At 35.1% G+C, this 13,209-nt stretch overlaps 1 protein-coding gene across 2 annotated transcripts in view; it reads left to right on the top strand.

Annotated features, from left to right (window-relative positions):
- The window catches only part of pknox2 (pbx/knotted 1 homeobox 2), a 218,893-nt gene that overhangs the window by 153,189 nt on the left and 52,495 nt on the right, over nucleotides 1–13,209 (top strand). For both annotated transcript variants that reach the window (XM_009305360.5, NM_153654.2), the window contains 1 exon segment: nucleotides 1,118–1,254. In XM_009305360.5, coding sequence (XP_009303635.3) covers nucleotides 1,118–1,254 — 137 coding nt within the window.

The following is a 13,209-nucleotide window of genomic DNA, read 5'->3' as shown; positions in this document are numbered from 1 at the left end:
AAACATAAAAGTTTTATTAACTAATTTCTAATAACTGATTTATTTTCTCTTAACCATGATGACAGCACATGATATTTTAATAGTTATTTTAGGATACTAGCATTCAGCTTAAAGTGCAATTTAAAGGCTTAACTGGGTTAATTAGGCAAGTTGTGTTAATTAGGAAAGTCATTGGACAACAGTGGTTTGTTTTGTAGCCAATCGAAAAATAATAATTTTCTAAAGGGGGCTAATAATATTGGCATGAAAAATTGCTTTAAAAATGAAAAACTGTTTATTTTAGACTAACTAAAATTAATAAGTCTCTTTCTAAAAGAAGAAGGAAAAAAACATTGTAGAAAATACTGTGCAAATTTCCAGAAACATCTCAGAATTATGAGAAATTAACTTAAAATTGTAACAAAAAGTCAAAGTGCCCCCAAAATGTGAAAAAAAAAATCTTAATTTTGACTTTATTTACTCTCAAAACTCAGAGGAAAATGTTTGGATTAACTAAGAGTTAATTTTAAAAAATCTACGGACAAATGATTTGTAAGATGTGCATCCAAAATTGAGAGATATTAAAATGAAAGTCAGCAATTTTAGATAAAAGATTTAAATTACTCTGCTTGTCACAGGCTTTATGCTTGTTTTATATTCCTGTTATTAGACTAATATAACATTTGAGTATAATTTATAAATGTTATACACATTTAAAAAATATATATGACAAAAGTCATGACAACAAATGTTTTTTGTTACTTTAGCTTTATTTATTAGTTATAAAAAATAGTTTCACCTCAATTTTTAATTATACAAAATTTTACATAATATTTTTAGTCGGTTTGTCTGATTTAAGTGGAGATGACTTGGATAGTTTATTTGATTTAACTAAATAATTTAAGGCACAGAGAAATTCTTTACAGTGTAGAGTACTGCTCGTTGAAGCAATTAACTCACTGGATAATCCATGAAGATGCATTAATACATACATAAATATATAATGTACAACATAAACAGTTAATGCTACATTATGTTGTCAGACTTTAAAAATGCACCCTAAAAGTGAATATGATTGTCTGTAGTATAGTCTCGACTGTATGAGATAATTGTGTTGCTCTGTTATGTATTTGATCAGATGACAGGCACTACTCAGCAAAACTCAAAGGGCCAGCATGTGCACCTCTCTGCAGCGTCAGCAGGAGGAGCCGCTCCGGTCAGCGTGACTCTTGACCCTCAAGCCCAACTGGAGTCTGACAAACGAGCCGTTTACAGGTCAGTGCAACGGATATTTACTAAAATTTCAAAACTTGTGCTCGAGTTATGCTTGCAAAACTGGCGGATATAATGCATGAATGTTCTGTATAGTTGCCAATGTGTTGCTTATTGCTTGCTATAGTGTTGCTATTGGTCACTATTTGGCAATGCTATGGTTGAATGCAGGTAAAAATGAATGAATGAATGAATGAATGTATGTATGTATGTATGAATGAATGAATGAATGAATGAATGAATGTAAAAAATAAATACTGTAGATAAATATGCATTTTTTATTTATTTTTGTAATTATTGTTCTATTTAATATTATATTATAAGAAAAATGAATACTGTAGATAAATATGCATTTTTTATGTGTTATTATAAGTTATTGTTCTAACCATTACTAAATCTCATGTTTACTAGTTATTTTATTTTTATTTTTTGTGAACAATTGTATTTATTTATTTATTTATTTCAGGTTTTGTTTAGTATAGAAATTATACAGCATATGACCATATCGTAAAACAACCCTAAATCCCCACCCCTCACCCAGGTAGACTTGTTCTATAATACCAGAAAATGCTGTAAAAAAAAAAAAACAAGGATAACGTTAAACCAAACAAAGATTAGAAGTTAAGAATGTACAAATAAATAACTATTACATCATGAGATACATAAAGTACATATGAACAGAAAAACTGTACACTAGAGGGTAGAAACAAACAAAAAACTGTCAATATCAATAGCTATAATCCATCACTTACTAGTTTTTGACTCAGCTCCATGTATTTTCTCTGTTGAAAGTTTCAAACAATAATGTCCAGCGAAGATACTTTAGGCCCCATTGATGTCTACAGTACTCATTATATGAGGAGGGATCCAGTGGCAGACCAACATACATTTTTTTAGCAGCTGTAAAGGCAGCTAAAAGTAATTTTTTAATGCAATGAGAGTGACATGATAGAAATATAATTTAGGAAAAAGCACACTGGAGTCAGTTCTACATTTTTTCCTAATACAAATGAAGTATCATGAGCCAGCTGAGACCAAAAAGAATGAAGTGCAGGACATTCCCAATAATAATGAAAATAAGTGCCAACTGCCCTCCGTGAACATAAATAGCTTTTTTAGTTTACCTGAGTAACTATTGTAGTTTTGCTTATGAGTTATTTTTAGTTATCATAAATATTCAAATTAAATTATATAAAGTTGAAGTCAGAATTATTAGCCCCACTTAAAATTTTTCTTTTAAATATTTCCCAAATTATGTTTAACAGAGCAAGGACATTTTCACAGTTTTCTGATAATATTTTTTCTTCGGGAGAAAGCCTTTTTTAACATTTTGAAGGTCAAAATTATTAGCCCCTTTAAGCTATATATATATATATATATATATATATATATATATATATATATATATATATATATATATATATATATATATAGTTTTTGTCATTTTTGTAAGTTGAGTCTGTATAGTTTTATTATTTTTATATAAGCTAAATATATTATAATCAATTGTATTTTTACATTTTTAAAACTTAAAATAATTAAGTAAATTAAAAGTTTACTAAATATATAATATTGTTATATAATAACCTAGATTCTCTTATTTCATTAAATTGCATTAGAATGCTGTGTTCCCACCAAATGCGAATGTAAGTATCTCAGAATGCCCAACTTCAGTTTAAATAATAAGAGAACATGCAAATCTACAGTCATATGTGTGAAGTTGTTGCATGGCCAGGTGTTTGTTACCCAATAAATATGTTTATTGTTCTTTAAATTGTTCTGCAGGCATTTTTTATAAGCATATACCGTGGGTAAATTGAACCGTTGCACCCTTAGTTAATACATAGCTGTCTATCAATTCTGTGGTTGGGTAAACCGCACACCTACGTTGAGGTCAGCCTCAGAATGGGAGGGATTTGAATCCTATTTTAACGTCAGGAAACTTTTTACTGCAGTATGACAGTGGACACACTGTACCTACACACAGTTCTGTCCAAACAGCTTACAAAAGATGATTTTCATCATAGGTGCTCTTCAGTACTCATTGTGCTGCTTTATATTTGTTGTTATCTATATGTTTATTTTCAAAAAATAAATGTCACCAAGAATTTGACATGACCTTCCTAACATATTAATTTTATTATTACTTAAACAAAAATGTATAACCCCCACATATATACAGCATATACACTAAAGAATAAAAGTTTATTTATTTCTCAATTTTTTCTCTCTCTTACTCAACACAACAGTACGTAGCAACCTGAACACCATTGTTCCACCGCCTATAAATAATGCAGTTTTATACTTATTCTGAAACCCTCATAACATATTGATCTAAATACAAGCATACAGACGAGACGCTTGATTTGGATAGCAACGCGCCTGCATAAGTCATATTTTCCTTGCTTATTCATGAACTAAATAATACATAGCGCACACCGACACTTTAAATACTTAAAGCCTCATTCCCAAGCCCCTCGTCCCCGGTTGATTACAGCGCGGCCGCATGCATATCGTAGCTCCTGTATGAATGTATCCGCGAGCGGCTTCATTGCTAGCTGTGATTAGCGGTGTCTTGCGGTGGCGTGGCAGAGGCCCGTGGTTTGCCGTTCACCCCTAAGGCAGGTCTGTGAAGGCCCGGGCTGGCCTGGGGCTCAGTCTCTCAGCTCCTCAGAGAGAGAAAACTGCCTTTGATGAGAGCAGCCAGCCGGAGGCGACCTGCAGGCGCTGTGGAAAAAAAAAGACTAGACTCAGCCTACATTCATACTGCTCACACACACATATACACACACATGCTTCCTCCTCATTCTAAGTCGAGCTCAGTATCTCAGCACCTCCTTTTTCACACACACATTTCTGGTTTCATCCTACATGACACGTCTTTAAGTGCTGGAAATATACTCAAAGATGTCGCAGAGAGACGCCACTCGTAGCTTGTTCTGATCGTGATGAAAGCACACAGGTGAAGTAGAAACCAAAAAGAGTTTGTATTTGACCAAATTTGGTAATGTTGTAGTTTGTGTGCACATGTCTTGACAATTACTGGGAAAAATTTTAATTGTGAAATGTATTTTTTTTCTAAGTGGGATATATTTATGTGTGTCAGCATAACTCTTTTTGTTTTGTTTTTTGTGCATGAATGTTTGTCGATGTAAAACTACATTTATTCGTTTATTCGTTCATTCATTTTCCTTTGGCTTAGTCCCTTAATTTATCAGGGGTCGCCACAGCTGAATGAACCACCAACTTTTTTCATTCTTTTATTTTTCTTTGGCTTAGTCCCTTTATTTATCAGGGGTCGCCACAGCTGAATGAACCACCAACTTCATTCATTCATTTATTCTCCTTTGGCTTAGTCCCTTCATTCATCAGGAGTTGCCACAGCGGAATGAACCGCCAACTTAATTCATTCATTCATTTTCCTTTGGCTTAGTTTCTTTATTTATCAGGGGTTGCCACAGCAGAATGAACTGATAACTTCATTCATTGATTTTCCTTTGGCTTAGTCCCTTTATTCATCAGGGGTCGCCACAGCGGAATGAACCGCCAACTTCATTTATTCATTTTCCTTTGGCTTAGTCCCTTTATTCATCAGGGGTCGCCGCTGCGGAATAAACCGCCAACTTTATTCATTCATTCATTTTTTATTGCCTTAGTCCCTTTATTCATCAGTGGTTGTCACATTGCAATGAACCACCAACTTCATTCATTTTATCTTCTGCTTAGTTTCTTTATTTATCAAAGGTCGCCACAGCGGAATGAACCGCTAACTTATCCAGCACGTTTTATGTAGCGGATGCCCTTCCAGCTGAATACCCGGTGCAAAACCATGCGAACACCGGGAGAATATGCAAACTTCACAGAAATGCCAACTGACCCAGCCGGGGCTCAAACCAGCGACCTTCATGCTGTGAGGCGATTGTACTATCCACTGCGCCTTCGTGGTGCCCATAAGAATATAAAATATACATTTAAATTATATAACATCGTTTTATATCATATTTTGTATGGTGAGGGTTTATCAAATAAAACTTTGTAATTATTACATCTGCAGAAACTTACCCCCCACCCTCAATCATGGAGCAGTCCAGTAGTCAAATTAGGTAAATATTTAGTTTTAAAAAACGAAATAGTTTCTTTACTATTTTTAGTTGTGAATTCATTTTAAGGAAACAAATAATTTAAATATGTAGCAAATGAGATTGAGTGATAAAAATAATAAATAATATTACAAAGGGTGCATTTTAGGACTGTTGGGCCCCATGGATGGAATTCCTCAAGGCCCACAAATCACGAAATCCATCCCTGCATGCACATGTTTGTTTTTTATATTCCATAGGTTTATTTAAATTCCATATGCTTTCATTGTTTTTATACTGTACAAACTGTATTTTCTATCACTATACCCCAACCCTTACCTTAAACCCAAGTCTCATGGGAAAGTATGTTGCATTTTTCATTTATAAAAATTTAAAATCAGCCTGTATAATTATATTATATGTACAGTTTTGAAAGGTTGCTTAGTGGTAAGTACTGTTGCCTTACAGCAAGAAGTTCACTGGTCCAAGTTCCTCTGGGTCAGGTAGCATTTCAGTGTGGAGTTTGCATGTTCTTCACATGTTCTTGTGAGTTTCCTCTGGATGCTCCGGTTTCCCCCACAATCTAAACACATGCTCTATATGTGAATTGAATAAACTAAATTGGCTGTAGTGTATGTGTGTGGAGATTGCCGCTTGGATAAACCCAACAATGTTATTACACCACAAGCAACAGCAATGGAAAAAATACTGCTTCACAACACTGAAATGGAGACATTCTCTCATCTCTTACTCATGAAAACAAGTGTCACTTGAATCAATAAGATTATAACAACATCGACAAATGAAATGATACTCAAGAAATAATTATAGGAAAACAGTAATAATAAAATATAAAAACATAATAAAATGACAAATAATAATCAAATCGTTAAGTATTAACCAATAACATGCTAATTATATAAATGACTAATGATCATATGATTAAATAAAACGATTAAATAAAGAATAAATGAAACGAATAAAACACAACACAAACAAAGGGTTGTTTTCTTGAAACAACACACACATAAGTTTGCTACAAGGATTATACAAAGATCCTTAGTTAGATTCTTCACCCCAGTGCATTTAACTGAACACTCAAACTTATAAAACGGGAGTTGTTTGTTTATATCATGAATCCTCATGTATTGTTTTGATTCAATTTGGCAGGTTGGTGTTTATTTCTGCACCTTTCCCTTCTCTAATTGCCGGTATTGCAAGTCTGAGATGTTGAATCTGCGCTCCGGCATGCGTTACTTAATTATTAACATTGAAATAAATGTGCGATACAGTAATTATCTTAACGAGCTACTGCACTCTCTTTTAAAACATCAGATACCTTCTCTTCTTATTAGAAATGAGGCAGGGGGTCTCTTTCCTGTGGGGCACTTGCGACACATCCAAAATTAGCTTCAATAAAAATCCAGCATACAGAATATAAAATTGTAATACATATCTTAAGAAGGTCTTGAGGGTGTAAAAATTCAGCACTATTCCAAAATGATAACAGTAAGATGAGGGGAAAGAATCAAAAATTGTTCTATAAATGCACTTTTACCATGTTTAAGTCTTAAGAAATACTACAGATTTTTTTGTTTTTTTATGTAATAAATCTTAAATACAATCATACAGCATTGTTAGTTATATGAAATGTGAATTTTATTTACAATTTTTAAAGTTATGTTTGAATGCTGGCATTTTTTTCCAAATTTAAAGTACAATGTTGTCATTTATCAGATAATATCAGAGAAGAAGAGTTAACATGTTTATATAGAAGAAGAGTCAAGTAATAAAATATTTTTATTTTATTTATTTTTTTTTTAACCTTTGTTTTACCATGAATTTCCCATTGAGATTTGCATTTTTTCTACAAGGGGGTCTTGGCCAAAATGGCAGCACAAAAAGTTAGACACACATAAAATATCACATATTAAAATTTACACAAAACTTTCACATGATTTTTCCTGGTAAGACTTTAAAAGATTTTTAAAAAATATTTAGGTATGGAATTGTTTCTAACATAATAACATTCAGCATTTCATTCCATATTGTAGTGCCAAAGGATGAAAATGCTGTTTTACCAAACTCCATACACACTCTAGGAACAGTTTATATAATATTTAAGAGTTGCCTAGTCTATAACTACAAGTATAATATGATTAAAGCTTACAAATGTAAGATGGAAATTTACCCAATAATGTCCTAGCGGCAAATAGAAGCATATGCATCTTTCTCCTTTGGTGCAGGGAAAACCATCCAACCGTTTTGTACAAAGTACAATGATTGGTACGTGAAGATGAGTTCATCACAAATCTTATTGTAGCACAATAAAAACTGTCCAGCTTTTTTAAAAACGGCAGGTTTGCATGCATATAAACTACATTTCCATAATATATAACTAACAGGAAACAGCTTTAGATTATTCTTTTTCTGTCATGAACACTCTCGGGATTTAGTATGGTAATTGATATTTATATGGCAAGGTTGATGTATTTGGTCTTGGCGTTATAGATCTGCTGCGCTGCTGCTTTGATTATTATGGCAGAGCAAGTACTGAGACCTGCTACTGCCAGTATATACACAGACATGTCTTCTATAAGTATGACGCTGCTGCAAACATATATCTAACCCCCGTAGCAGATCTAACAGAGGTGGAGCTGGGGTGGAGGAGGGTCTAAAATGGCGCAGAGCATTTAAACTGACGAGGAGAAAGCTCATTGGCTGCCGGGGTGGCAGCAACCACTCTCCTGCGCCACGTAGTTAATGACACAGGAGCAGATTAGGTGACCTATCAGCCTGTCACCTTGAAATTCCTTGCTTCGAAAGGACAACATTTCTTAACATGCAAAAGAAAACCCAATTTAGGTTTGAGCTTCTTTACAAGATTTTTTATATGAATATTAAAACCCAACCATGCATTAGGCCATATGCCCAGTTATTTATAACTGTTTCCTCCTTCAATACATTCCCCCTCCAGGGTTAAGATTGGTGAAACCTTCAGTTTTGCCAACTGACCCAGCCGGGGCTTAAAGCAGCGACCTTCTTGCTGTAAGGTGTTCGTGCTACCCACTGTGCCACCGTGATGCCCCCTAATTAGTTTTTTTTTTTCATTTAAAACCAACTTAAATTTCAGAAGTGAAAGTTGCAGTAACCAAAAAGAGTCTTGTAACGTTTCTATGGCTTGATTTATAGAGTGTGAAGCTATATAAATAATAGTGTTGTCAGCATTTAAATGGATTTTAGCTGTGTTTGTCTTTTGACCTAAGTCATGTATATGAATTAAAAATAAAATTGGAGCTGAAATAGATCCCAGAGGGCTTGTTTTTAATTTTTTAATTTTTCAGAGGTAAAACTTTTCCACCGAGACGCTGTCAGTCAAATTATTAAGTATTATCTATTATTAATTATTCTGACCAGTTGTTGTTTTCGGGGAAAAAAGGCTGACAATCCTTTTAATTATTTTATTAGACATTTGCAAACATTTTTTATCAGACTTTAGTAGAAGAAAAACATACTCTTACATACTGTACTTTCATTAATACATACCTATCAATTCTGTATACCCCCTGGCACAGTAATTATAATACACTCTCAGAAATAAAGGTACGGGAGCTGTCACTGGGGCAGTACTTTTTTAAAAGATAGATATTTGTACCCAAAAAGGCTACAGTGGTACCTAAAAGGTGCATATTAGTACCCAAATGTAGCCCTTAAACTTCCTTTTAGGTACCATTATGGACCCTCGAGGAACAAATATGTACTTTTGAAAAGGTACTGCCCCAGTGACAGCTCCCGTACCTTTATTTCTGAGAGTGTATAGACTCATCCAAAGTCTGCACAAATGATACTTCTACTACAAGCAAATCAATTGTAATCTTTGTATTAATCGTAATCCATTGTATGTTGATGTTTTACACATTTAGTCTCAGTTTTTCTGGGATATCATGTCATGTGTATTGTGTTTGTGTTTTTATATAGTGTTCAGACCCCTGTAGGTGTGCTTATATTGGAGTATTGAAATGTCTGAATGGGGTTTATATGTTTTTCCCCTTCTCGCCGTGACTCAGATTGGCGGGTGCTGAGTGGATTTGCATTGATACTGGATTTCGGTCTGCTGGTGCACAGTCATGCTGTCTTCATTGAGCTCCAGTGGATCAGGAGTGTCACGGACTGACGAAAGAGAGAGAGAGAGATAGAGAGAAGTAGAGAGAGAATGAGGGAGGAAATATGCAATAGAAAAGAAGAAAAAGAAAGGGAAGGAGTTAGAAAACAGCTTTAAAAGACCCAGCAGTAGCAGCAGCGCATATCAGTCCCAACAGGAGTGCTTTTAATTTGACAGCCAGAGAGGAAATGGTGAGCTGGTTCTCCCCAGCCGCTGTAATGCACCATAAATTCTGTTTACATTCGCTGTTGGGGAGCTCTTGCAGTCATTTGGTGCCCAACATCTTAACGACTCTCTCTCTCTCTCTCTCTCTCTCTCTCTCTCTCTCTCTCTCTCTCTCTTCCTCTCTCTCTTAGTAACAGGGTTGAAATTTCTATACTATCTAAAATAATGCATCCAAGCCAAAAGATCCCTCTCAAGATCATCTCAGTTCCGATCATGAGTGTCAGGGTGTATCTTTAAAATTATTACTGGCAGATTATGGTAAATACCATCTCATCGTATCTCAGGAAGTCTCTGAGGGCACATTTTTTATCTGAGTAAGATTTTGTTCCTCAATTTAAATCCGTAGACGTTTAGTTTTATTCTTTTTCATCCTGTCTCGTGTCTCCAGGGTGCACAGTGTTCTGAACTTCACAGGCTGAAGACTGAACGCGTGTTCGCGTACGCAGGAGCTACTGTGAAGTCTGTGAATGATACTTGTTAGCTGTGCTTGTTAAGGAAACATTATTGCTCATGGCTTCTCATATATCTACATTTTCAAATATTTCTTCATATAGACTTGATATTCTTTGAGAAAACCCTCGCAACCATCTTATAAACACCCTAGCCAGCCTTACAACTACACACAGTGGCAATGCTATAGCAACCACAGAGAAAATCATAGCAACTTCATAGCGTCATTTTAGAAATTACTCAAATAATCTTACATACAGAACTACATAGCAACTCCTTACAAACCATCAGTGATATTCTAATCCTCCTAAAAACCACATAGACTGACAACTGTAAACTGAGCCCTAGAAAAGCCCTAGAGGCCACCTTGAAGAGCCAAACAATGCTCTATGCCTAGCTCTATGCTCTAATCTACCAGGATTACACTCTATCAACACCCTAGACCCAATTAGCAACACATCAGAAACTGCCCAGAACACTATACAAACTATCAAGATCAGCCTAGCAGGAACACTGTGCATTGTACAAAACAAACCACATTGCCCAGTCAAACAATGCTCTAGAAACTGCCCAGAACACTCTACAAACAACACAGACCCGCCTAGCAACACATTAGAAACTACATAGAACACTATACCAACTACCAAGATCAGCCTAGGTTGAACTCTACAAAACTCTAGAAACTAACAGGAACACTGTATATTGTACAAACCACTGTGCCCAGTCAAACAATGCTCTTGAAACTACACAGAACACTCTACAAACAACCCAGACGCACCTAGCAACACTTTAGAAACTACCCAGAACTCTATACAAACTATATCACCCTAGCAACACCATACCAACTAGGAGAAATACTGTGCATTGTACAAAACACCTTACCCAGTGAAACAGTGCTCTCGAAACTACACAGAACATTCTACAAACAACCCAGACCCAATAAGCAACACCTTAAAAACTGCCCAAAACACTATACAAACTACCAATATTAACCTAGCAACACCCTAGAAACAAACAGGAACACTGTACTTTGTACAAACCACCTTACCCAGTCAAACAGTGCTCTTGAAACACCACAAAACATTCTACAAACAACCCAGACCCACCTAAAACACTTTATAAACTACTTAAAACACTTTACAAACTATCAAGATCAGCCTAGCAACACAATATAAAGCAACAGTAACTCTGTACTTTCTACAAACCACCTTGCCTTGCAGTGCTCTCAAAACTTCTCAGAACACTCTACAAACAAACCAGAACCACCTAGCAATACTTTAGAAACCACCCAGAACACTATACAAACTACCAATATCAGTCTAGCAACACCACATTAACTAACAGTATCTCTGTACTTTCTACAAACCACCTTGCCGAGTTAAACAGTGCTCTCAAAACTTCCCAGAACACCTTATCAACAACCCAGACAGCAACACCCTAGAAACCACCAGGAGCATTATGCATTGCACAGACCACATTGCTAAGTCAACCAATCCTCTAGAAACTACTCAGAACAACCCAGACCCACCTAGCAACATTTTAGAACTTACCCAGAACACTATACAAACTATCAAGATCAGTCGAGCAACACCCTAGAAACAAACAGGAACACTGTACTTCTGTACTTTGGACAAACCACCTTGCTTGGTCAAACAATGCTCTTTAAACTACACAGAACACTCTATCAACAACCTAATCCCACCAAGCATTATCCTAAAAACAACCCAGAACACTTTCTTCAGTCTTTTTTTAAACTTGTGAACCCCCAACCAAGGGCGTAGGTTTGCGTTTGACATTGGTTGGGACTGGGGACGAGTCATCCCCGCCAAGAATGAATATTGTTTATATATATATATATATATCTGTACTGTTCATTTCTTTATTCTAAGAATTTAAAGTCCTAATTTCTAGTTGTCTAAGTATTTTTATTATTTAGAAAACTGTAATAAAACTTAAAGTTTAAATGTGTAAATAAATAAATTTGACAAAATGGTAGGAAATAGTTTTGGTACATCAAAAAGTGTAGTTATAATAACTATCCAGCAAGATTACTCAGCAAAAAATAGCTCTTAATATGTCACTAAAAAGTACTATTTATACCTCAGGTGAATAACTGCAAAAAGGTTGTTTTTCAGAAAACAAATAACCTCTCCTTTCAATAAGCTGGCTACAGGCCTGAAAGTGTCATGTTAAAATAATGTTTATTAACGGATAAAGAGAGAGCTTAATAAAGACTTTCGTTCATTTTTCGTACAAATTAAACATGTCTCACAGTATTATTAAAAGATGGAGCACAGGCTGTAGTTTTTCTGACAAATTGTTTTACCTGAACTTGGAGATGTTACTCTAAGAGATTAGGAGAACAGGTATGGTCATATACGTTTACAGGAGTTTATTCTGCAGTTAGTTTTCAGGGAATATTGTTTTCAGACTATATCAGTCTGCTTTAACATTCGACTGACCGTAATAGCGGTGAAAACACCAGCAATAGCACCATTACCATGATGGACTCATTCAGTAGCAAACTTGAGTTTATGTGACTTACACTTTTCGTTGAAAAAAGCTCTTTATGTCCACTAGGGATGTAACGGTATCAGAATTTCACGGTACGGTAATACCTCGGTATGAATGTCACGGTACGGTATTTATTGAATCATTTACAGGAAAAAACAAAACTTATGAAAATACTCCAAAAAAGTGCCAAAAGTGTCAATGACATACAAATTAGCCATCTATCTGTAAGCTTTGAAACAGGAACTTCAATTTTAATAACAAAAAAAATATTAAACCATGTAAAAAAATAAAGTTTCAATTTAGTATTGTTGAAAACTCATCACATTCAACATTTAATCACACTCAGCCCATCTACCCAGATGAGAGCTCTGCTAGTCGGACTTCTCATCAAGCATCTCCCGCTGGATCTAATCTCACTATATTTATTAAACAGGATATTTCATTTATCTTGTTGTCTTTATCTAACGACATATTCCCTGACTTTGGGCATTGGAATCTATTACTTGTTCTCAGGTAACGTGTTTTGGC

The sequence above is a fragment of the Danio rerio genome, chromosome 10 (assembly GCF_049306965.1).
Source record: "Danio rerio strain Tuebingen ecotype United States chromosome 10, GRCz12tu, whole genome shotgun sequence".
Classification (NCBI taxonomy): domain Eukaryota; kingdom Metazoa; phylum Chordata; class Actinopteri; order Cypriniformes; family Danionidae; genus Danio; species Danio rerio.
The sequence above is the reverse complement of the archived record's forward strand: the minus strand, read 5'-3'. Positions and strand labels throughout refer to the sequence as shown.